The 26712-nt window shown below is 35.0% G+C and overlaps 1 protein-coding gene, 1 long non-coding RNA gene and 1 other non-coding gene across 5 annotated transcripts in view; all 3 read left to right on the top strand.

Moving 5' to 3' along the window:
* LOC149420699 (putative isoaspartyl peptidase/L-asparaginase CG7860) overlaps positions 1–26419 on the top strand; it is a 30255-nt gene extending 3836 nt beyond the window's left edge. Inside the window, exons 1-6 of one of the 3 annotated variants that reach the window (XM_089636890.1) lie at positions 14474–14516; positions 21680–21872; positions 22046–22242; positions 24181–24297; positions 25239–25410; positions 26036–26419. In XM_089636890.1, coding sequence (XP_089493016.1) covers positions 21686–21872; positions 22046–22242; positions 24181–24297; positions 25239–25410; positions 26036–26316 — 954 coding nt within the window. In that variant the 5' untranslated portion in view covers positions 14474–14516; positions 21680–21685 and the 3' untranslated portion in view covers positions 26317–26419. Of the gene's footprint in view, positions 1–14473; positions 14517–14598; positions 15658–21679; positions 21873–22045; positions 22243–24180; positions 24298–25238; positions 25411–26035 lie in introns of those variants that run through there. The other 2 variants (XM_089636889.1, XM_089636892.1) reach the window with 2 other exon arrangements.
* On the top strand, positions 6257–7633 carry LOC149420701 (uncharacterized). Its single transcript, XR_016302712.1, has 3 exons — positions 6257–6383; positions 7184–7323; positions 7594–7633. It is a non-coding gene; the product is annotated as an uncharacterized LOC149420701 (long non-coding RNA).
* TRNAF-GAA (transfer RNA phenylalanine (anticodon GAA)) lies at positions 11933–12005 on the top strand. Its single transcript has one exon. It is a non-coding gene; the product is annotated as a tRNA-Phe (tRNA).
* Positions 26420–26712: the final 293 nt, after the last annotated feature.

Genomic DNA, 26712 nt, shown 5'->3' with positions numbered 1-26712 from the left:
AAGTTCATTGAATCTGAATAATTTTACAAAATACTCAGGAATACAATATCAAATCACGCACCCATGCACCGGCAACCGAAAATAGTACCTTTTATTTATTTTAATTTCTCTTTACGGTTCGTTTTTACTAGGCTTTTCAGCCTTTATGGACTTACACTAGCTCCACACAGGAGACCCGAAGGAGTAAAATTCCTTCACGGCTTATATCATCTTTAGGAATATTGTGTGGAGGATCTTATTAGGGAAAGAAAGGAGAGGAAGTTCTGGGAAGGTAAAAGGTATGAGGGGTGTGTAGGAATCTGTAAGTCAATGTGTCCAGGAGTGACGGACGTATAAATCCATTCTGAATTCATTCATCCATCCATCAAAGAGAGTCTGGCTGGAGAGGTCAAAATGTCTCCCTCAACCAGTCTCTCCCGATCCAACCCGCCACGCAGTAGTTGGGCAAATGGCAAAAGGGCATCCGTCGCCAAGATCTAGACAAACCTCACCCCATACACTTTACTGTACGCCACTGATAAGTTAGTTGCCTGTTTAGTTGTTGTATCCTACATTGTTGAGTCAGTGAGTTACCTGTTTGTTGGTGCCTGAGTGAAGTGGACATTGGACAATCGTGAACCTTATTCCTCAACTTCCAAACAATAAAACAGGATTCCTTTTACGTGACCGGAATAAGTCCCCGCTGGTGGTTGGTGACACACCGACAAATCAGGCTTTTCTATAGATAATATCGTCATCGGTTATAAAAATACCGAATACATTCATTACTCATTTCATTAAATCGTAGATCGGTTTGTTCAAATTATTGGATTTCTTCTATACCTTCTGCGGTAGGAAAATCAAATCGCTTGGACAGCACACGAAGAAAATTTACTGATATAAAATGTTGATAATTTATTGAATATCTCGTGAAATTTTTCGTATTCCTCTTGAAAACGGGACTGAAGGCCTTTAACGAATGAATTGACAGATTTCATAACAAACTATCGGATGTTCGCATTTCATCATTATATTTATTATTTATAACACTGTTCCGATATATCCTGTATAATTTACAGATATTTTTTGGGCAATAGCGTGCATCACATTTTTAATTAATTTTTATAAATCAGCAGTACCTATTCAATTTTCTTCGTGCAAGCTTGTGAAAAACAACAGAAAAATATGATTTAAGATTTTCACAACCAAAAGTATTTTTGTTATTTGTTTTTGGGGTGTTGCGCTAACTCCTTCTTTAACCAACGTTTCGGACAGCATTGCAGTGTCCATCATCAGGGCAGATGCGTTATGTGTTATGATGATGGACACTGCAATGCTGTCCGAAACGTTGGCTAAAGAAGGAGTTAGCGCAACACCCCAAAAACAAATAACAAAGAACAGAAAAATAATTTTAAAAAAACAACAGTAAGAAAAACTAAAAGAGAAGGAAAAGATTGTAGACAGAGAATGGTTGTTACGAGTGATTTGATTGATCAATAATTAATTACACTTTAAAAAACTACACACTATCTCAAAGACAATTTAAAAAAATACCGGATCGAAAAAAAAGTGTAATATAAAAAGCATTGAAATGGTCACCATCTTTAAAGGGAAAGGGATCGTAGAAACAATTTAGCAGACGGCAGAAATGCAAAACAACAGGACTTCTCTTGCTAAGCAATAAACCTAAATATAATTTTTAAGCTTTTGAGGTAATTTTAAAAAAAAATTCCATTCGCAAAGTTGAAAAAAAAAATTATAAATATATACTATAAAATATCAATTTTACCTAGTTTTGCAACTAATCTTCTAATAAATAAAATATCAATAGTACAGCCAGCTATCGGAAGGTTGAAGGAACTAAAGCGCACACCATAGATACTATGTTCGGTGAGCGCGCTTTCGGAGCGTCAGGACCAAAGCCTGGAATAGACTGCAACATGTTTTAAGAATGATAACGGTAAATTTAAAACTCAACTTTTCAAATACTCATATCCATAGAGTCAAACACCTTTCACCGTGTCTTTTAAAATAAAAAAATGGTTTGACTGATTATTGAACTTTCCTACCTAGGAACTGAATTCCACAACTCCACCAACCTTGCCAAGCACCGATCGGGTAGGACTGAGATTTGCTGTAATGTCATCCGTGTTCAGAGAAATGCTTCTGTGTGTGCGTGATTCCCACGAAAATAGTTGATAGAATGCACTGTCAACAAATTATTTATCATCCTGTTAAAAACGAGACTGCAAACCGCTTCCTGATAAAGTGTCGGTAAATTCGTAATACGTGTTCATCCGCCTGCGTTTGTCTTAATATCATGACGAAATGAAAAAAAATAGGACTTTAGAAAATGTGTACAGACAAAATCGTGACAAAACATAGATATTTTACTTAAAGTTTATCAGGATACCTACCAATTTATTCGTTAATGGCCTACAATCTTATTTTAATAGGAATACGAATAATTTTAAGAGATTTTAATATTAGCAATAGTTTTCTCTGTGTAAAGTCATACAATGCAGTGTTTTTAATATCGTGTCCTCTGCGTGCAAAATCGTATCTTCTCCAAGCTTAAACATTCTAATAAAATTGTATTTGTCTGAGGGAGCAGGTAAGTATGTTTTCTGTATCTGTTTGCACATTATAATAATATCTGTAATTGTTTTACATTTGCTAATTTATATTATACTTATAATACAGGTATGATGGCTGCCCCCGCAGTGTTGGGGTGTTGGAGAGTCGCAGTTTGCAGTTTGCAGAAGTCCGTCAATGTTCCGTTGCACAAATATGCAGAAGCGGATGTTGAAAACTTGCTAATCTGGATTCGCAATAGCTTTCATATTCGTATTCACTAGATTATTATTATTATCTTTGACAGTTTGACAGAATTGGCGCTTCCACGCTCGGCGTGGCGGGGAAATTGATTTCCTCTCTAGATTATTCGGATGACTCGAAACCGGAATGAGTAAACCGGAACTTCCTTCGCCCCTGTAGTTCCTGTTAAAAACTACAGTAATATCTACTGTGTAGGATGTAACTAAAACATTGAAGACAAAGATAATACTAATAAATCTAAACAAAAGATGAAACAGAACACGACACCGAAAAATAATAACGGTCTCAACTGGAAATCGATCCTAGAACCTCTGTCTTGCCTGGATAAAATATCTTTAACCACTCGAACATTAAGATCTAATTATTATATGTCATTTTTGTCGATCTCAAATTCAGAATTAACAATATTATCTTGTAACTAATTTCTTTCCGTTAAAAAAAGAGTTGTGGTGTAAATATTACGCGGCGCGACAGAACAGTGAGAAACTTGACTTATTACCATGTCGTTTGTTTGGTAAAAACGGTCTTAAACCAAGCTCGAGGACGGCTTTATCGCACCATTGTTGAACGGGCGTGTAATGATCCAATTATTAAGGTAGAGGAAGACAAAGGGAAGAGACGGAATGTGGACGATAACATTTTTTTAGGTATTGTTTAACGTTTTTTTTATTTATTTAGTCCAAAGTTCAACAAAATATACTCAGTTTTTCAGATCAAATTCTACATTTGAATGTATTGTCATATTCAAATAAGGAAACAAAAAAGTTTCATGAGAACGATTTAATTTTTATTGGACCAACTTTTCTTTTATTAACTTTTGAAGGTTTATACTATATATATTTAATATTATATCATTAAGGACGGGTTGTTTCGGAGAATTTGAACAATTCATCAAATTTCAACGTTCATTTACGGGTTCTGTGAAAGTCCTATTCAAATTCTGTTATTATATCATTATAGGCTAGTTACTTGACAGAACTGAAATAAAAACAGAACTTTAAAATATCTTTCACAGAACTTGAAAATTAACTTTGAAATTCGAAGAATTGTTCAAGTTCCCCGAAACAACCCGTCCTAAGACTCTTGGAAAAGACAATAGGTATCCCATATAAATAATAAAAAAAAATCATATATGTTTATCCGAGACACTATCTAGGTTACAAACCAATTCTTTAAAACTTTGTGATCATTCAAAAAGATAGCTGCCAAAAGTATGAGGAAAAATTGGTTTCAAGATAATATTGCTTATTCCGAATTTGAAAAGTGTGATCGACAAATATGACGTATAATAATTAGGTACCAATGGTCAAGTGGATAAAGACGTTTTCCCGGTAAGACAGAGATCCTGGGATCGATTCCCAGTTGAGACCGTTATCTTTTAATCTTCAATGATATATTATATTGATGAGTATAACTTTTAAAAGTTAATAAAATAAAAATTAATAATAATAATATTTTGTAAATTTATATAGCGCCGTTTTCGTGAAAAATCACCTGAATTGAGTGACTCGTTGAGTTGTTCCGATAAACTTTGCCTACTTGATTATAGTTACTTCATGTGTTTTAAAAGATATTTGCCAAGAAGGAAATAACATACCGTATTCACATTAAGAGTAATGGTTCCATGATAACTCAACACAGTGACAATTCAACACACCTTTAAAAAGTGATATAAAGTCATCAGAAACGATGAAAAAAAAAGTAAACCTAACCTAACGCAAAAAGAAAGCAAAATTATTGATGGATGTTTCTTGCACTATAAATATATTGCGATGGACTTATTAAAAAAATTATTGGCATATATTTTTCGTTAAAATTAACGTAGTTCTTTTGGTAAAGCTAGCCGTTTGTTATTCTTCGTTTTCTCTATCTTTCTCTTCAAATCACTGATCTCAATAATAATATCAGACATCCATTTTTTTCTTTTTCGTAACTATTATTTTCATATTTAATAATATAAAATAGCTCGAGCTCTTTCTGAAAAAAATAGTTAAAACTTTATTTACGCGGAGAAAAATGAGTATTGCCGAATAATTAAAATTCAGTTAAAAATGGGATTGCAGACCGTTTCCTATTAAAACTTTTAGTACATACTTAATATATAGGAACACGTGTTCAAGCACCTGCATTTGTCCGGATAATAATATACAATGAAAATAATGAGAAAATATTAGAATTGTTATGAACACGTTTTCCGACATCGCGATATCACATTCGTGTTTTACTGGAAGTTTATTATGAGAACTATCAATTCATTCGTTAAACACGAACGTTTGCTCCAAAAAATATGTAACACGATTATTGTTTGTATAAAATAATGTTTTCCCTTTGTAAACCTAACCGGTAGGGATATATATATACACTTAATTCATTATTTGTACATATAGTGTACAGCTGTCCACTACAGACCTTCTTGTCCAGACATTCTTGAGCGTCGAACGGTCGAAGTTGGTAGAAGAGATGATTATATTGGCACCCCTGTGAATATTGTCTATGTTCCTGATGTTTTTGGGATTTCTATGGTGTGACTGTCAAACAGACAACAGTTATTCGTTATTCAAAACAGAAATGGCTGCGGGACATATTACAATATTACATATTATAAATTAGCCATTGTAAAATTGTAATAGGATTGTATAACTTTATAAACCTCTTTGCGGGTCCGAACGTTCCCGCGGTAAAACAAAAATTGACAGCTAGACTAGATTTTGACAGCCAATTCCATAGAAACGCCAACAACCTACCACTCGCTGCCCTGTTTCTACTGGTTATACCCAGTAGTTGTTGTGTGGAATGACTTTTGACGTTTGGCGTCGAAGTATGTACCTTCGACCAATTTCGGGAATAGCAACGACGACCAACGTACGTACTTTCGACGGCGATTACGAGCGCCCTCGATTCAGGAATAGAGCCCCTGGTCGTGCGCGCCTTATTTGAACAAATTGAATCACACTGAAAAAAATGAGTTAGCTAAAGTGTTAAGCTAATTGAAGTTGTGTAACCATCGCCTAAACTTGAGCTACTAGTACCAAACTACTTTATGTGCAGATACCGTCGTTGTTTAGTAAAATGTGCTTGAGCTATTACAACCAAACTTTAATAATAGCATACTAAAGGCTTACTTACTTAAACAAAATAATCGGTTTGGTTAATTAAGCTAAAGTAATTTACTAAACCTATTTCACTTTAGTAACTCAAGTTTATGTGTTAATTCCCAAAGTATTTAGCTAAATTTAACTAAACATCTAGTTTGGTTAAATGTTGTGTTCTTAACAAACTTAGGTTGGAATATCTAAATTTGGTATTTTTACATAACAATTAGTTGCTTTGCACAAACTTGAGCTAATGCAACAAAACTTTAGTTAAATTTCCCGAACTTTGGTAGATCTTATCGTTGTCGCTAGCCGTCCGCGATGACGAGTTGTTTATTTACGACGCAGTTGTCCGTTCGCCACAGTTCGCACCATACTTGAATTGACGTTTGTTGCTAGTGATAATGGCAAACAACACCGTGGAGGATTATTTAATTTCTTGGAATCTGGAAGCTTACATAGAAACATTTAAAGGTGAATTTTTTGTTCATTTTTTTATTGATCTAGAATTTAGATCATGGAACTATGATATATTTTACGATAATATCCATTCTTTTTGATTTAGAAACTGGCACCTTCATTATTCACGACTCAAGTACGCAATAGATTTAGTAGATTTGTATTTATTATGTACCTAGTTTGAAGAGTGCGCGTGGACGCTACAACCAGATTATGTCAGGAGTCATGACACAGGTTACAGAGAGTGGTATATAAAAAAATAATAATAATTGGATGACTTGTATAGCGCTGTTTTTGTGCAAAATCACCTCGAGGGCGCCTTTATTTCTTTGTTCGTTTCTGCCAGTATTATTTTGTATTGAACCAATGTTGTTTGAAACTGCAGTATTTTCTAAGTTACAGTTTTACCCTAGCCAGAAACTAGAACCAACCAAACTAGCTTTTAAATCGTACCGATGGATGGTCAATCATAGCAGGTTATGTTTAATTTTAATAAATGTGTATTGCAATTATTAATTCGGACATATCATTTTGAACATTGAATTCTGCTGATTTTTTTTGGGAGGGATATGTTTTTTTAAATACAGGGTGTACCCATTCTTTATGTTTACATTGGAATTTTTCATATAAATTAAATAATTTCATTATTAAAACTATTTTATCTCCGCTTGATTCATGATACAGGGTGTTCGGTATATGCTGTTGTATAAATATACATTTTTTAATGAATAATTTTCATTCCTTGGAAAAATAATTTTTTTATTTTCTTATTTGAAAATTTTTGTATTTTCTCGTCGTTTTTTTCTTTATTTCAGAACAAGCCATAGACTCAAAAACACTCCTGATAATATCTGAAGATGATATTAAAGAATTGATTCCGACTGTAGGGCACCGGGCACTGTTTACAGCACACATTAATGCGCTCAAGGATGTTATTAATCCACCTGTCATAAGTGTAATTTTTAAATTTTAATTCATCATTACTGCTTTTAAAAAGCAGTAATGATGACATATTGTATACCTAGGCCTGTTTTGGCTAACCATTTGGAAATAGTTGTACCGGACGCGATTTTGATAGAAAATAATAGTATTTAAAATAATAATTCCTGTAATTAATGAATAAATTGACTGCCGGGGGGTCAAGCAATTCCAAAGGGATAAAAACAAAGCTTGACCCCTTCACCCCTTCTTTCGCCTTTGTGTACAAACCTGCTTTTTGTTTCAGATTGAAGATATACCTTCAAATTCCAAACAAACAACGCCCATATAACACGATAACACGATGAATTCGTTGAAAATGACATTTCCTTGTTGGAAAATATAAACAAATCGCAAAGAATAACGCAAGAAGCTTTTGAAGAGCAAATTTCGAATGTAAGTTAAATAATTTTAGTAGGTTTCAGATACCTAAGTAACTTAGGTTAATTGTTTTATACATTCCGATATGTGTATTTTAGTAGTGGCAGCGTAGAATAGCCGTCCTGTGACTGATATTATGATGATTATAGAAGTGGTTATTAGTTATTTAATCAATATGCAATTTTGTTTTCTAGGACATCATCTCCTATCAATCAATGAAGGGCAAGAACTTTTAATGCAGTTTGAGTCAAAGGGTCTGTTGGAAAATTCTGCCAGACTGTGCAGTACTATTATAAGTAAGGAATTGCAGGGTAATCCAGATAGATCCATTACAAGCAAGAGATTTTATGAATTTGCTTTTCAAATCACCAAAGTCTTTAATAAAGAAAGCGCAGCTGTGTATTTCACCCCATATGTGTGTTTTGGGCCTACCCAAAAAATTGCTGCTAAAGGTAAATTACTAGACACATACAGGCAGCGCCGAAAAGAATTTGCCAAATCAGGACACAAACAATTTTTACTATATTTAAGAAAAAATTATAATAAAAAATGATAATATAAATGTGTGTATGATCAAACATGTTTTCTTTTTTGAGGCTTTGCTGGTAGCTGGAAACAATAGAGACGATTCTTAACAAAATAACTTTTATATGAATGAGGTTTTTAATAAGTACATTCTAGTCTTACAAAACATAATATTTATTTAATTAGGTTTCATCTCTCAAAAGGGTTGTAATAAACTACCTGCAACTCAAAGTATTTAACCCATGATTCTTCATTATGGGTATAATCGTTCGAGTTGATGGTGGTTACATTTACACCCTGTATTGTTTTCAGCTAAACTGCAAAGCTGCACTTCCTATTTAATATAGATAATCTAACCAAAAAGCTAAGCTACAGTACCTAAAGCTAGCTAGCAGTAGAGAGGTAAAACACCTATATCGGTAGGGCTATTCCAACCAAAGTTTAGTTAATCAACCTAACCATTTTGTAATATTAACTAAATAATAAGGTTACTACATCTAAACAGTTATGTTTCTCTAACCAAACACTACAATATGGTTTAGGTATATAATTTTTAGTTTAGGTAACACAACTAAACACAAAGCTGTCTCAACTGATTAGTTTAGCTAGAATATCTGAATCGTTAAGCTGTCATAAATACAGTTTAGGTAACACAACTAAACACAAAGCTGTCTCAACCGATTAGTTTAGCTAGAATATCTGAATCGTTAAGCTGTCATAAATACAGTTTAGGTAACGCAACTAAACACAAAGCTGTCTCAACCGATTAGTTTAGCTAGAATATCTGAATCGTTAAGCTGTCATAAATACAGTTTAGGTAACGCAACTAAACACAGAAAGCTGTCTCAACCGATTAGTTTAACTAGAATATCTGAATCGTTAAGCTGTCATAAATAAACTGCTGTTTAGCAAACTGTAGCTAAAAGTTCGGCAGTCACCACAGCAACTAAACTGTTTAGTAGATAATTACTGAAAATTTAGTAAATAGTACCTAAACATTTCTTTCAGTGCACAAATCATTTTCAATATAAATATTGTGTGTAACCTTTCCTTAGAAAAAGGTATGAAGGATTCGAAAAACGAAGCCTGTGTACTTTTACTAAGTTGGATATAAATAAATTATTTAATATTCTACCTACCTAAGTACCTACCCCGCGGAGAAAATAGCGAGCTGACTATTAGGTATGGCTGATTTATTGAAATCCTGTTAAAAACGTGATTGCAATCTATTTCATAATAAAATATTAGTCCATTCAGAATATATCGGATCATGTGTTCTTGCAGCTGTGCTTTTCCCGATGAATATTGTTATACCTCTGCTTTACTTGCAGATTTAGTGTTGGGAACTCTTGTGAAAAGTAAAAGGTTCTTTTACTACAATTGCGTTTATTTACGTTACAATAAATAGGTCTGGATTTAGCTACACCGTTCATTACCCGAGGGTTGGTAATTCTCTGTTTCTAGAAGCTTGTTGTCTGGCAATAATATCCCACAGGCAATTGCTACACTCTAGCGACATCTGTCGGACTCTGAAGTAAGCTTTATGACTGGTGCCATCTATCGCTTGAAAACCCAACTTATTATTAATGATGAAATGCGACAATATTAGAATTTTTATGAACACGTGTCATAGGATAATGACATATTCCTGTTTTACCGACAGTTTGTTAGTAAACCTGTCAATTCATTCGTCATAGGCCTGCAGTCCCATTTTTAACAAGAATGCGAATAATTGGACAAGCTTTTCTTAACAAAATAGCAATATTTTATTTCGGTAAGTTTTCATCGTGAATTTCTTTATTTATTACATCACATAGATACATATATTTTATAGTCACGTCGATATTAGTTCCTTGCTAGGTTTGTGTTAAGAAAATTATCAAATAATTATTAAAAAATCTATAAAACCTACCCCCAACATATTTCACAATTATTTTAATTCTATTTTTGAAATAACGTATACGTCAATATTTCTTAATTTTTCTGGCCATTTTAAAATTCCCACATTCCTAATTTCTACCGATTTATAATTTATTTCTCTTGAACACTTAAAAGTTTTTATATTCCTAAAAAAAATTGTGTTATTTTTAATAATAATATCAGTACATTTGTACGAGCGAAACTGTAATTATATGAAAATAGCAAATAAAAATCCACCGCCGCGGTTTGAAAACTACAACGATTCTTTTTTATAATAACAGAGGGCACCACTTCCGTTTACAACAATCCTAAGCCGTACAGTCATTATGATAATAATACTATCAGATTTCCTCGATAGAAAAAATCGTGATGTTTGCTCCCAAAATTATAAAAAACACATTTAATTCAAATTGAATATGTTATGAGCATGAAAAAATTCAGTGCATTTTAAAATGCAACTTGGGCATTTGTCAAGAGATATTTGCTCTATTTTAAACGAATCGTATTTTATTAATTTTTTTAACAATTTTCTCTTAATTATTTTACTTTTTTATCGCGTTCTCCTCTAACATTCGTATTTACATATTTTTCTGTCAAATCATCTTCTTTTTATTTTAAAGAAATCCTACCACAGAGTAGGAGAGGAACTAATAATAAATTAACAAAAATCATCTTGCCAAGTCAGGTATATATAAAAATTGCTCTATTCGTTTTACATATTATTCGTAAATTGCATATACACTAAAGAATATGTAAATTCCGTAATTTTTCTTTGCCCATGCGGCCTATGCCATATTAGTGGCTAAAAGGTGAAACCTGCCTTTACTACTTTACAAAGGAAGTAAGAAGTAGGTACTAAGTACCTACTTTGAATTTTCACGGTCGGTTGGCTTCGTGATTAAAAATCAACTGACTAAATAATGACAACGTTGCATTGCACATTTCACGAAGCAATTCAATCAACTGCACATTGCCCTTTTATGGTTTAAAGGTCATGTTCGGAAACCCTAGCAAATCAGAATTCAAATTAAAAATAACGTCTGTAGGCAGGTATTTATAAAAATAACTAAAACCGGCTTAAGTGAATTACTTTAGAACTCGTTACCGTAAAAAAATCATATAAGTACCTAGTAAAGTAGATACATGTTTTCCATAGACAAATCGAAGCGAATTAAATTTTAAAATATTATGTATATGTACGCAATTAAAAACATATATTTTTTCATTCATCCAGTCGATCGTTTTCCCGCTCATACGTGGAATTTTTGCGATGGGATATTAACCTCTATGCTTTGAAAACTGTATAGAAGACAAAATCAGAATCGCATGCGCTTGTGTAAATTCTAATTCTAACAGTGTAAATTCTTACATTTATTTCGTGGACGTAGCCTTTCTGACTGCTAAGAAAACATTTTATCTATGCCGGTCCAATTAATTTTGTTTTTGTCAGGAAGCTGAAGGATGATATAAAAAAAACAAGGGTAAGGAAATTGTGGAATTGAGTCGTGAGTCTAAATTTAAAAGGAATTGATAAACGTCACTAAGTTACATACATACATACACAGTATCTTTGGGCATTCGCAGGGTAAAAGGGGACTGCGGACAAGTGTTCCAAACCAGATCGATAAATTTTCCGTACTATCGGTGCTCATTTATTATTTCAATACAACAAAAAAACATCTATCAAAATTATTCAAAAGGAAAATGAAAAAGCCTTATTGTCTTGAACAAAAACGTTATTCTTCGCACTCGTTACATCGGCCGAAATAGCTCAGTTGGGAGAGCGTTAGACTGAAGATCTAAAGGTCCCTGGTTCGATCCCTGGTTTCGGCATTTCTTTTTTGTCTTTTTCTTAAACAAGCCTGTTCTTTTCTTGTTCTTTTTTTATTTCCATCATTGAACCATTTCTTCTTTTTGGATTGCTTGCTAGGTTATACTGTCAAATGTTAGAAAAACTTACTTCCCACCAACAACATAACATAGTGTCATAACATTTTATTTTCTCCTTTTCCAAGTTACCTACTAACTGACATTGTGTTTCAGTAGCTAGGCATTTCATTATTTCGTTATTTAATTATTATTATGGTCTAATAAATTAAATTAATATATAATATTACGATGAAAATATTAATTTGTAGGAAGGTTTAAAAAATAATTATTGTTTGTAAAAATGGCGTTTTCGTCGCTATGCTTATGAAGACAATTTATCATAATAAAACATGCTAATCAAAATGTTACTAGAACATTTTTATTAGCATTTTTAATATTATATAATTTTGGGCGCTCTATATCTGAGTAGCCAAACTATTAGTATTTATATTGCTCCACAGATGGCAGTCCTTGCTAAAGAAGCTTCATTTCTGACCAATTATATTAGCAAGTGATTCTAAAACTATCACACACACTGAATAGTTAACACACAGTAGAAATTACTTTCATGTAGATTTAAATGGAAACCAATGTCACCATTTGGCACGCTCTCTGCCATAAGAAGAACATAAGATCTTCAATGTGGGCATATTTCATTATCCAAAAGTTCAAATATTGATTAAATGGAATGGCAATATACAATGTCAGGCAGTGTAAGAGAGACAGAATGCATGTATTAAATGGGCTAGAACCAAATGGCACTAAGTCGTGGCTACTGTAGGTTTCTTTCAAAACAACATGGAAGCATTGATATATTATATTTAGATGTGACATAAAGCAAAAAAATAGAATCCATTTTTTACCTCCAATTTGCCTTCAATGCTCCGAACGTTCTAACTAAAACTACTGAATCCGGTCCACGTGCACCGCTTATCGCATTCTAATAGTGGAACACATTTCGACAATATGTTAGTACGCGATAGCATCTCTAATTGTATAGCTCTATGCATGGAAGGCATTTTTAGCTTGTATTTTCTATGTATTGACTTCATCAGTTTCCCAGAGGCACAAAACTATTTACAGATAAATTGTATTACTTTATTAAATACAGGTAAATATGCATGAAATATAATAATGTATTTAACATATTATTATACTTTTAGTTCATGTTACACCCAGAAACTCGTAGTACAAGCAGAAAACTGGTTAATCCACACAGAAATCCCGATTTAGCATATACATAGCATATTGATTTATTTTTATTGACTACTGAAGGATTCATAAACTTTTAGTGCTGGGTATACGCTTCAAGTCATTTTAAAACATATGCTCCTAGCTACTGATTTTTTTCAAATTTTTCTTAAAAATCTATCTTCGGACTTGATTTACTTGAAAATGAGTTTTGGTTAAATATTATAGATTCCAATTTAATTACGAGTTTCAGGACACCCTGTATTTAATTTTATTGTTTGTGTCATATTCACAGATAAAACTATGTATTTAATGTGATAGTGAGTCTTTATATACTTACAACATTTAACTACATTATCTAATCTACATTACCAGGTAAGTTGGAGTTAATGCTTCCTATGGGGCATTCATCAAAGAATCCTTAAAAAAATTGTAACAGTACAAAGTTCCTTCTGCGTAGTAGTAGATAGTCCCACTTTTAATGCAATATGCTATTTTCACTGTTTTTTTTTATTCCCCCAAAAAATTGAGAAAAAAATTACAAAAATGAAGTTGTTTTAATTTTATTTTTTTGTTGGTAATAAAATTTTAAAATCGATTTTAAATGTACTGTTTTTTTCATTTGTGAATTAGGCAGCGTTGACATCACCCCGGGTGATATCGGTGACAGCCATCTTACCAGAGTTCGGCGTTTTCTTTGTCATAATTAAGTTGTTGCCAATTGGAACCATTCCGGAATGTGCGGTTTTAGATTGTTTTTGAAAATATTAAAAATACATATTTTTAATACCTACATGAACACAGTTTTGTAACTCATTTGGATTGCTCTAGCAAGAAGTAAAAATAATAAAAAACTTTAAATATTTAAATACCCCATTGGAGAATTTGTTTTAAAATGTGAATGCCGCTCTAGTTCTAACTATCCGGAGCCACTAAACTACTGCATCCCCAATTGCAGTATGTTGTGAAGCTGAAGGGACGGACATGGAGAGAGGAATAAGCGATAAGGTCACCAAACACTGCTAAAGCCATTTCAAGCAACATTACGTTTCTGAATGGTGGCATCCATCACCAGAGCGATACTGAGAGTATCTACCATTCACAAATTTTTAAATACTTTTGTGCCCTTTTAACAGTAGGTACAATTTCTTAAAAATGGGGAGCCTTTCTAGTGAAAATTATGTCAGTACATAATTGCAGCAAATATTGACAGTGTCATTGCGGTAGTTACTATGAAAACCGATTGCTCATTCTTGTTTTGTGTTAATTTATTTTTATTCGAAGGTTAGTATCAATTATTGTTTTATGTTTTACATTATTCCAACTACAATTATTGTCAGACAATAAAAACCACAATGCATACTACTGTCTGTTTCTTGAGAATATTATTTAGTCACTCAATAAAAGAGTTACTCAGCATAAAATAAATTAGTACCTATGTAAGTATATGTTTTTTATTTTTTTTTACTTCTTCATCAGAAATCTTATAGTAAATGTTTTATAGAATGTCATTAGATCATTTAACACCAATATATTAATTATATATATATTTTTTAATATTTCACATAATTTTCATGTACTTATTACAATTTATTATATTCTGTTGACTATCATACCAGGCTAGTAGCCGTTTCATGGTAGTCGAACATAGGTTACGAACATAAGTTATAACGTATATTACGTTTACCCTTAATACATTCTATTTGTGGGATTTTTACCCTCGGCAAACTACAGAGGTTTAGGTCGCAGCATAAATAAATCACTCACTAGATCGATATCTTCGGGCGTTTTGTATGAAACAAATTGGTCCTAATAAACCATAGATATGACAATATATAGACAGTATAATTCTCATTCGGAACCTACTTATTATACTATACACCAATGAAAAACTCTGAAAATTTATTCCATAGAGTTTCAGAGCTTTTCATTGGTTCCAATTGTTGGTCGGAGTTATAACCCCCTGAGTCGCAGGAGCTCTGCGTTCCAAAGGTTAATTAAATAGTGGAAACTTCACTATCAAAGTAACTAGGTATTTACCGGAGTTTTATGTGTATCTTACTTATAACATTATTTTTCCCAAGTGTTACAACATAAAAATTAATAGATAAAGAATGAATAGTTTAGAAGCAATTGCTTTGTTCATTACAAACTGGCATAGTGATATTCGATCTTCTCTCATTAATAACACCACATGACTGATAAAAATGGACACAGATAAGAATAAATTAACATTTTATCAATAAAATAATATTTATAATAGTAAGTATCTACATATTGATCTTAATAATTTATCTATTTGAGTTGTCAGTGTTCAATAAATATCAACGTGATGGAAAAACTCTCCAATATTTTTGCATTTGTGTGCATTTCCATCATTTTGATTTCAGTTAACACGGCTGAGAGTTGTGACAAGGAGGCAAAAGTAGGTCAATCACATTATTCTTGTATATTTATTTACCTTATCAAATAATTATTTTTTCACGATTGCAACAATAACATTTGGCTGTCATCAGTTGTTTTGTTTTGCTCTATCTAAAATTAATTTTTTACCATTCTTTTTTGTTTTCTGGCAAAAAAAAAGTGTAGTGTGTTGTGCCTTGAGGTTTCTTCTCCCTCCTGATCTTCCAGGAGTCACTTTTCGCTGCTGATTTCCAGATATTTATAAACTTTTTTACTTCTGTCATTTTTCATACTATTATTGTAGTTGTTTACTGTTGTGAATAATGGAGGAAGATTTCCCTCCTGGACCCCCTACAAAGCCCCCAGATCCCTCTCCAGACCCCCCAGACGGGGAAAATGTAGAAATTTCTGACAGTGATTCTGTCATCTTGACTTCTACCAAAAAAAGGAAATTTACTCCTTCTTCCCCAATAAAACTTGACTCGCCTTCGACTTCACTGTCCCCACCAGCACTTTCTCAACTTCCTCCAACAAACTTTTATTCTCCTCATTCCCGTGGCCCATTCATAGCATACGCCCAAAAAACTGAGCAAGGAAAAACCATCCACCCTCTTGAATTTGGCAAATTCCTATCAAATAGCAAGAATCTTTCAATCAAACCTGGAGGTGTAAAAGCCGAGGGTCGCTTCCGAATCTCCGTCGAATTCCTCTCAGGGCCAGCTGCCAACAGTTTCATCAAAAATATCTTCATTTCATCTAATTCAAAGTTCAAGGCATATATCCCTACTTTCAATGTCACTCGCATGGGCCTGGTCAGAGGTATCTCGACCGATCTGTCCATCCAAGAAATTCTGTCTTCACTTTCAACCCCCCAACACATTGGCAATCCCATAAAAGCCAGGAGGCTAAATTACAAGGACTCCTCTGAGGGTATAATTACCTGGAAGCCCTCCCAATCTGTTGTTATCACCTTTGAAGGTCAATCTCTTCCCTCCCATATATATTTATTCTTCAACTCATTACCAGTTGAAATGTATACATATCCCACCACTCAATGTTTCAATTGCTGCCGTTTTGGTCATACCAAAGCTGCATGCAGATCTCAACCCAGATGTTTTAAATGTGGAGAAAACCACGCAGCTGACCAATGTCCTTCTTCCTCCTCACCTAAATGTTTTAACTGCTCAGGCTCACATACAGCTATCAACACATCTTGCCCAGAACAATCTCGCCAAAAAAATATTAAAATTTCAATGGCCTCTCAGAACTTGTCTTTTCTGCAGGCTTCTAAATTATTCCCGCCTGTAAAAAAATCATTTGCTGAGGCTTTATCCAGCAACTCCTCATCCAACCCTCTTCCCTCCACTACAACAACTTCTTCTCGTTCAACTAAATTCACATACAAAAACGCTATCTCTAAACCGGCTCCTGGATACGATCAGCAACAACACAACTCACTGCTCTTAAATCCCAATGGTTCACCTCTTTCAAATGCCACAAATGGGTGTGCAAATAATTATAATCCGTCCTCAATGAACTCTCTTAAACTTTCTGAAAAACTCTCCCAAGACAATTCTTCATTTATCCAAACTCTTATTATGCTTCTAATTGACCTTATTTCTTCTCAAACTAATCTACCGTCCAACGCTGCTACTATTATTTCCACATTAAAATCATTTATTCAAAATGGCTCTTCAGGATGTCAGAATACTTCAGTGGAATAGCCGAAGTGCTATTTCTAACAAATCTGATCTCCTTAACCTATTAAATTCCAACTTTATTTCTTTGGCTGCTATCTCGGAGACTTGGTTTACTCCATCCACCCACTTTAATGTGGGAGGGTATTCCTGTCTCCGCGACGATCGCCCGGAAGGTTCGGGCGGCGGTGCTGCCCTTTTTATTAAAAAATCCATATCATTTTCCCCAATAAATAATATCAAACCCCCCAATGCTGACTTCCAAATGGTTGCAGCTAAAATAAAGGACACATCCTTTATTTCAGTCTATCTTCCCCCAACAGCCCACTTCAATAAACAAACTTGGTTGCAAATTGTAAGTCAACTAAGCCCTCCTTTCTTTATATTAGGCGATTTTAATGCCCATTCCCCCGTCTGGGGTTCTGCTTTCTCCGACCGAGATGGTCGAAGTGTGATGGATTTCCTAGATCAATCCAACCTTTTCCTTTTGAATGACGGATCTCCTACTAGGATCTCACGCCCCAGCACAAACCCCAGTGCAGTGGATCTCTCGATATGTTCTACTAGTCTGGCTTCTCTCTCCTCGTGGGTGGTGTCCCCCGACCCTTGCTCCAGTGATCATTTCCCGATCATCATTACTTATCAAACTTCTTTCCAATCGGACAAGTCTCATATTTCGACAAAGATTAAAACGAAACACACCAAATGGGATGAATTTAACTCTCATATGGACAAGTTCCTACTAAATTCACCCGCCACCGATATATTTTCCGTCAAAGATGATTATAATAACTTCAAATCAATGCTCATAACTGCAATAAATAAATCAAATCCTCCCCCTAAAACTAAATCTCTCAAAAAACTCCCTCCAACTCCCTGGTGGGATGAGGAATGTTCCAAAGTAGTAAGAATTCGGAAAGCTAAATCTCTTTCCTATCGTTACAATATGACTATGGAGAACTATCTTATATACAAAAACGCTGAATCCAATGCCAAAAGGGTATTGAGGTCAAAAAAAAGATCCGGGTGGTACAACTTTTGCAGTTCAGTATCTCCGAACACTCCAATTTCGGAAGTTTGGTCTATGATCCGAAGATTTCGATCCTCCTTCAGTTCACCATCTCCTCGAGCGTCCCATTCTAAATGGATAGATGAATTCTTGGACAAAATTGCCCCCCCTTCTGTTCCTAATTTAGATGAAATAACGCCCATCTATAATACTCCCATGTCTAATCATTGGCTAGACTCTCCATTCACCTTAATTGAGCTAAAAAATTGTTTATCAACAGTCATTGACTCATCTCCAGGCAGAGATGGTATACCTTACAGCATAATCAAAAATAGTAATGATAATGTTCTAAACCACTTCTTAAGCATCTTAAATAAAATCTTCCAGACTGGTATAATGCCTGATGACTGGAGTTCTCAAATAATCATCCCTATTTTAAAAACAAACAAATCTCCAAATTTTGGATCCAACTACAGGCCAATCGCTCTTTCATCCACCCTCAGTAAACTTTATGAAAAATTAATTAAAAACCGATTAGAATTTTTTGTCGAGAGTAAACAGCTTCTCTCTCCATCTCAATTTGGATTTAGGAAAAAAAAATCCACTCAGGATAACCTTGCCATCATCAGCACTGATATTAATTTATCAATTTCTAAACAGGAAGTTTGTCTTGCCGTCTTTATAGATATAGAAGGCGCCTTTGACAATGTTTCCATCCCAATCCTGAAAAAAAAACTTCTAGGCCTTGGCCTTCCCCCCATGTTTGTCCAATCTATTATTAATCTATTTCTAGATAGAAAAATTTTCATTGAACTTCCAGATATTTCTCCTCAAAGTAGGTCTATTTGGAAGGGTTTACCACAAGGCGATGTATTGTCCCCCTTACTGTATAATATATACACATATGATATGCATGTCACTATTCCCCCACAAATAAAAATTATCGAGTTCGCAGATGACATAGCTTTCTTCTTATCATCCAAAATCATCCCTCTTGCCGTCAAATATCTTAACGAAGCCATGAATGCCCTTTGCACATGGCTCACGTTACATGGTCTTGAACTTTCAATCCAAAAGACTCAGTGTGTCACCTTCTCAAACCGCCATAAAAACCCCCCCGTTCAAATTTTATTTAAAAATTCTCCAATCTCCAACGCTTCTGAAGTAAAATTTTTGGGAGTAACATTTGATAGGAAACTTAAATGGTCTTCCCATATTAATAATTTAGTTACTAAATGCGAAAAAAATTTAAATATCATCAGATCATTATCTGGCGTTTGGTGGGGAGCTCACCCTACTTGCATTAAGTTGCTTTACAATGCACTTATTCGAAGCCATCTCGACTATGCCTGCCCACTTTTTAGTACTGCCTCAAAAAATGTACTTAATAAATTAGACAAAATTCAATCTAAATCTTTGCGAATAATAACTGGAGCGATGCAATCGTCACCCATCAATTCCCTTCAAGTAGAATGTTCTGATCCTCCTCTTTATTTAAGGCGTCAACTATTTGCTGACAAATTTGTTCTTAAATGTTTAAATTCTAAATGTCATCAGGTTATCCCCAGCGTCTCGTTGTTCATTGACTCAACCCATTCATCTACAATCAGAGCTTCAACTAAACCTCTTCCTGACATCTGTAAAAATTTTAAGTCTCTCTCAGAGCTCCACATCATCCAAAATGATCTACTTCCCTTATACAAACTAAAATATAGTCACGTCACCCTATCCCCAACAATATTAGAAGGGATCGGAATCTTTAAAAGTCATTCCAATCTCCCGGCCCGAACTGTCAATAATATGTTCAATGACATTATTTTATCTAAATGGCCCAACTTTTCTCTTTTATTTACTGATGGATCCAAATCTCCCGACTCTCCTAACTGTGGTATAGGTATTAACGTTTACCACAATAATTCTAATGATAGAATATTTCATTCAATTTCAAATCAATTTTCAATATTTTCAGCTGAGTGCATTGCAATAATAGAATCTCTCAAATATATAATCAAAAATAATTTTGAACATTCCCTCGTTCTCTCTGACTCTCTCAGTTCCCTCCAAAAACTTAAATCCAGTCCTCTTCTTCATCCTGATGATCATTTTGTATGCCTTATTCGAGTGATGATAGCATCCATTCAAAGCTCTGGTAAATCTGTAACTCTGATTTGGATTCCTGGACATGTTGGTATCATGGGTAATGATATTGCGGATGCCTTGGCAAAACAAGGAGCGTCCAACCCTGTTGTTACCCTCGTAAACCACATTCCCTTATCTGACATTTTTTCCATCATCAAAGAAAGATCCCGCAATGTTTGGTCAGAGTATTGGCACATTGCTAGTCAATCCAAGGGAGCCTGCTATGCCTCAATACAAAGGACTATACCATCAAAACCGTGGTTTCAGCAATTCCCTCATTTTTCCAAAAAAGAAATTTCTTCACTCATTCGAATGAGGATCGGTCATTGTTCCGTTCCTTCCCATCTTTTTAAAATTCACGTCCTTGACTCCCCAGATTGTACATTCTGTGGTCTAGAAGTGGGAACTTTAGATCACATATTTTTTGGTTGTCCCTCTCTAAACAAATATCCTCTCTTCTATCAAGCCTTAACTAAAATTGCCTCCCCTCCATTCAACATTTCATCTCTTTTAAGTCTGAACTCGACTCCAATTTTCATTATAATTTTGAAATTTGCCTATTTAAATAAAATTAATATTTAAATTCACCTTTCAATACACCTTTCTCAATAATTTTAAATGATGGCCAAGAACACCCTTGAAGGGTGAAAGCCAGAAATAATGGAAAAAAAAAAAAAAAAATTATTTTATAATTATTGCAACAGAAATCTATTTTTGACTAGTTCTAAAGTTGTTTTCAACCATTTCTAATTTAATGTCAGCATAAAACCTAGATTTTGTGGATCTAAAACAAAATTTGTTAATTGCCTGTAAAGATAAATGGCACGCTTAAGGAACAAATTACTTTTATTATAATTTGAAATTAAAAATATGGCATTCTGTAGACAGTTGAACGTGTATTGCAAATTGAAAAAGTGCATACCTCATATTAAAAATGATGTTGCCAACTAAAAATAGATGACCTACAAATTGCAGACAGAAAAAACTGTGCAAATTCTATGACACCAGAGCTCACTATTGTTTTTCATAGTACAATCAGATTTCTATGATGAACCTACACCTAATAATGCACTTGTTTTGGTGTTTTCCTAAAGGCTATTGTGAGGTTATGTTTAAATATTAGTTAATCTTCGGCTAATCGATTTTAAATATATTCTTGTAGGTACTTTGCAAACATAAAAATATTATGTAAATTATAGCCTGCGATGGAGCCAATTGTGATTGTTCACGGGGGAGCAGGAGACATCCCGGATAACCGCGTCCAGCCTAAGATAGTGGGCTGCAAACTCGCTGCTTCTCTTGGATACAAGAAGCTGCACAGTGGCGGCTCGGTGCTTGATGCAGTGGAGGCGGCCGTTGTGTCCATGGAAAATGATGAAGTGTTTAACGCAGGTAACATTATTGATTTACAGTTACGGTCGATATATGTTCTTATGAGAATCCCAATAAGAGTAATAAATAATAATGTGTTTTATTTTTTTCCTTTGCATTGTGTACCGTATAATTTATACAATATTTACTCTATGGAATCTATCTCCTGGCTAAGTCTCATTGTAACACATCAGGTTACGGTTCCGTGCTGAACCTCGACGCGGAGGTGGAGATGGAGGCGAGCATGCAGCGGGGCTCCGACCTGCGCGCCGGCTGCGTGACCCTCATCAAGGACATCAGTCACCCTATCAGCCTGGCCCGCCGCGTGCTGGAGGACACCCCGCACTCTGTTCTGGGGGGTGACGGAGCCAGGCGATTCGCCATTAAGCAGGTTAGTTCACCGGGGTGGCTAAACAGAAGTTCTCGGGAAATAGCTAATTAAATAATCTTTACAACTTTCGTCAAATTTGACGCTGTCACAATTCAACGACTAATGCCATTATGTTTTTTTGACATTCTCCCGTCTAACACCGATTCCATGCGTATATCAGCTTTTGAACAAGTTGTGATCAGATGACAATTGTAACAATCACTAAGCTTGACAGCGGATCACATTTAATTAAAATGCTGAAACAGTCCAAGAATTGACGTTTCAGAGATTAAAAAAGGATAATATATTAGACACTAAATCATATTTAAAACAAAATGGAAGAAATGTGCATTTCATGCATTTTTTTGTTGTAATGAAAACATTTCAAATGTTGAGTTATGACCATTTTATCTGTCAAATGACAAATTATCAAATAGGGGGTGAAACATAACCTCACATCTGAATGTACTAGGATTTTTTCAAAAATCAGTGTTGCCATAATAACGAAAAAAATTTACTTCCACTTTATTGATTTCCACATTTTATTATCAAACAGTTAATTTAATGTTAATCAATTAGTCATCACAATATAAATGTCAAATCAAATTAATAGAACAATCATTGAGAGGGGAACAAAACAATTTACGCAGAGCGTGGGAAGCGGCGTGACCGATCCACTTACACTGATTTCTCAAAAAATGAATCTTACATTATACAGGCAACTCGCATTGTAATATCACCATTCGATCCTTGAAAATAAAATCTGCTTAAGAATTACTAGTCCTTTTTACAATGGTGTGCAAATTGCTGGCTGCGTAAAAAACTTAACGACACATCCCAAATTGGGAAAACAGAAGTTCAGGCTTGTTTCCAAGGTAATATTTTGTTACACTATTAAGTTAGATATTTTTACAAATATGCGTCAAATTTCTCAAATTTAGCGTCGCTATGTCAGGCGATTCACTCAAGAACGAACATTCAGGGTATCTATTCCCCAGTCTCGATCGCTTGCAATTTCTGCCGAAAGTACATACACTGGTAGAGTTTGTTATTCTTGAGTCTCACCGAAAGTACATACTACACGCCATACGTCAAAATTCATTCGACTTAAACGAGTGGGTCGAAGCAGTAGAGATCGGCAAAACTGTCAAAATCTCATTGCATCCTGGTGAATTGCCTTATACGAAAAAAAAAAAAAAGATCTTTTCCCGCGCGCTTTTCGAAGTTGGTATCGGATTCGTTTAGTTCTGCAAAGTTGTTTTAACCACTCGGGTCGGATAAGTTTGTTTTGCTAAAATCATTACCTGACATAGATACCGAGTTATAGGTAATATAATTGCTGATTTACCGGCCAAAAACCGGTTAAAATAGATGAAAATTTGCCAGACATCAACTATGCGTCTACACCAACCAGCTCTATTAAAAGATTTTTCTGGCATTTCGATATGTATCCACCACCGCCATTCATTTCAGAAAAAGTGCGGTAGCAAATAAAAACGTTGACAGAACGACGCGGCAACGGTTTGTTTTTGACATTTCAAATTAACTCCATAGAAACCTCAAACACTTCAGAAACAAAGACAATATTCACAGGGTTGCCAACACAGTCATCTCTTCAACCGTGCGACACTCAAGAATGTATAAATAGAACTTATGACAAAAGTCGTAGAGATTTTCGTTCGTAGATGCCGCATAGCGAGTAATTCGTGGTAGAGACCCTGGAATAGATACCCAGATCCCGCGCAGAAAAGCCCCACAGTGGACGGCAAAACTTTACTTTTATGTGCATGGTCTGATTATTTCAACGTGTGCTCTTCGGTGGTCAATGTACAACTGATGTGAACTGATGTCATAGTTTATTCAAAGCATTCTCGAACCCTTCTGGTGCCAAAAAAGTCTATTAATTTGGATGTCTATGATGTACCTGTATTATAATATGAATTTATGAATTTCTTGCAGGGATTTGAGATTATCGATCCGAAGAGTCTCATCACCCAGTACGCTCTAGATGCGCTTGAAGAATTCATCAACAGCGGAGGTGCCAACGGTGGAAGTGAAATTGGACACATCAAAAATGTAAGTTATTAATTAACCATAAGATTTATCGGAATCTTATTCTAAAAAGGGAAGTCGGCCTCCCCACTCACAATACCTGGGGCACTAGCAAAAGTACATAAATAAATATTGGTTATTTTGTCAACATTCCCAAGCACGACCGCAGATCTCAAATGAAATATGACAATTCATGTAGACTAAATCTACTTAATTTATCGCAGCCCAACAATCCGTAGACGAGCTGGTCTACATATTGATAAACATTAATTTTATTGTGGAAATCGACATGCACAGGCTGCTTTATGAACGAAGACAGATATAAATTTGGTTTAATAGTAGTTCAAAATATCACAGAATATTAAATTTATTAGAAAACAATTAGCAAATTCCGTATCGTCTCGCTCCATGCTTTTTTGTTTGATGTGAATAAGATTCTAGGACCATAATTCTTTGTCGATGTTCAACAGAAATTTAGGATTTGACTGAGCATCTTGGTGGTATATCTACGGAGTCTTGTGCTAAGCTCCTCGAGTATGTGGATGCAACGACAAGCATAGTTCTAAATCAACATGTTTGATCGAGCCAAACCGTCGAGCATGAATATACGTGTGTACATAGCTTAATCTTATTGATACGTAAAGTTTCGTAAATTTTTCTCAAATTACAGTCTTATTACTTTGGTTTCATAAAGGTGTAGTTTTTAATTACTGTACTGTGATTAACTTCTAGATTTGAATATAAAGCGTGAAGTTTTCTCTTTCTTACACACTTAAAAAATAAATCATATTTATAACCACAACAGTAAGACAGACACAACGATTTCTATGAGATTCAAAGAGCTGTTCCGAAAAGCAAAAAAAATTGGCCTAAGGGGTTTTAATTATTGATGGGCTTATGGCCCCGTCAAAACTTTAATAATCTATAAAAATAGGAAGTTAATAATGGGTTGTTTGCGTGTCCAGGAAGGCGGAGTAGGCACCGTGGGGGCAGTGGCCATCGACAGCGAGGGACGGATCGCCGTGGCCACCTCAACAGGTGGCATCACCGGCAAGTATGTGGGAAGAATAGGCGATACCCCGCAGATCGGTAGTGGAACTTATGCTGATGATTTCACTGGCGGAGTTTCTACCACTGGTAATTATTATTTTTTTTTTTACATTAACTCCACACTCCATATGGCCTATATAATCTTTAAGAATGCTGTGTGGAGGATATTTTTAAGAAAATAAAGGATTGGACCTTATGGAAAGGAAAACGGTACGAGGGTGGGTTGAAATCTGGGATTCAGTGTATCCCAGAGTGACCACTGCGGTATAAGGCAATGGGTTGAGAGAGTCCGGTTGGAAAGATCAGAGGGTCTGCCTCAACCAGCCTATTCCGATCAGGCCCACCATACAACTGGTGGACAGGCAGCACTTGCTGTTAAGACTTCGACAAACCTCACCCTAACGACCCACACAACCCTGCTTAATCACCAAGCGTAACGAACCACTTGGGGTTACCTATGGCAGAGGTGTTGGTTATTCAAAGAATGGTTATCGGGACGGCAGTATCCATTTCAAGTCTCCCAAATTGAAATTATTCTTATATATTTGTATGGATTTTTTCGTAAATTGTAGATAGGTATTCCACTGTTTTCATTGCATTCTAAAAATCATGCTAACCTCAATCATCTAAGTTTCAGAAGGCCTTGCAGCGTCCATCAACAGATGAAACGTATCTGATGTAATCCTCAAATCACACGATGCATTCATTTCAGGGCACGGAGAATCTATCCTGAAGGTCAGTCTGGCCCACTCTATCGTGAGGAACATTGCAGATGGTCTCTCCGGCCAGGCTGCCACTGAGAAAGCCATTGACTACATGACCACGAGACTCAACAACACGGCCGGCGCCATCACCCTCTCTCGCAGCGGAGACATTGGCATCTACTTCAGCTCCGAGAGAATGGCCTGGAGCTACGTACAAGGGGATAAAATACACTTTGGAATTGAGAAAAACCAACACGACCAAGAAGATTTTGATGTCAATAAAAATTAATTGTTTTTATGCTCTTCATTAAACGTTATTATTTAACCACCATTCAAACTTGAAATGTTGCTTGAAATGGCTATAGCCATGCCTGGTGGCCAGATACTTTCACCTCCCCTTCCCACTATCTTCAGCCTCACAACATACTTTAATAGGAGACGCCATAGTCTCACTGGCTCCAGATGGTTGAGAGCAGTTGGTACTCTTGTGCGGTGTTCATATACACGGTGACCAGAACTTGTACTACAAGCAGGTACTGGTGAATCTACAACACATTTGGAGTTGATTTTGATGATTTGAAATTTCGTTTCTTCGAAAATCTTCTTCAAAATCTTCATAAAATATGAAAAAAATCAGTCACTAGGGCATTAATATCAGCTGTAAAAGTTTTTTTTTAATATGCCA

This window comes from Hesperophylax consimilis, chromosome 10, assembly GCF_061612785.1.
Source record: "Hesperophylax consimilis isolate HC1 chromosome 10, BYU_Hcon_1.0, whole genome shotgun sequence".
Lineage (NCBI taxonomy): Eukaryota > Metazoa > Arthropoda > Insecta > Trichoptera > Limnephilidae > Hesperophylax > Hesperophylax consimilis.
The sequence above is the reverse complement of the archived record's forward strand: the minus strand, read 5'-3'. Positions and strand labels throughout refer to the sequence as shown.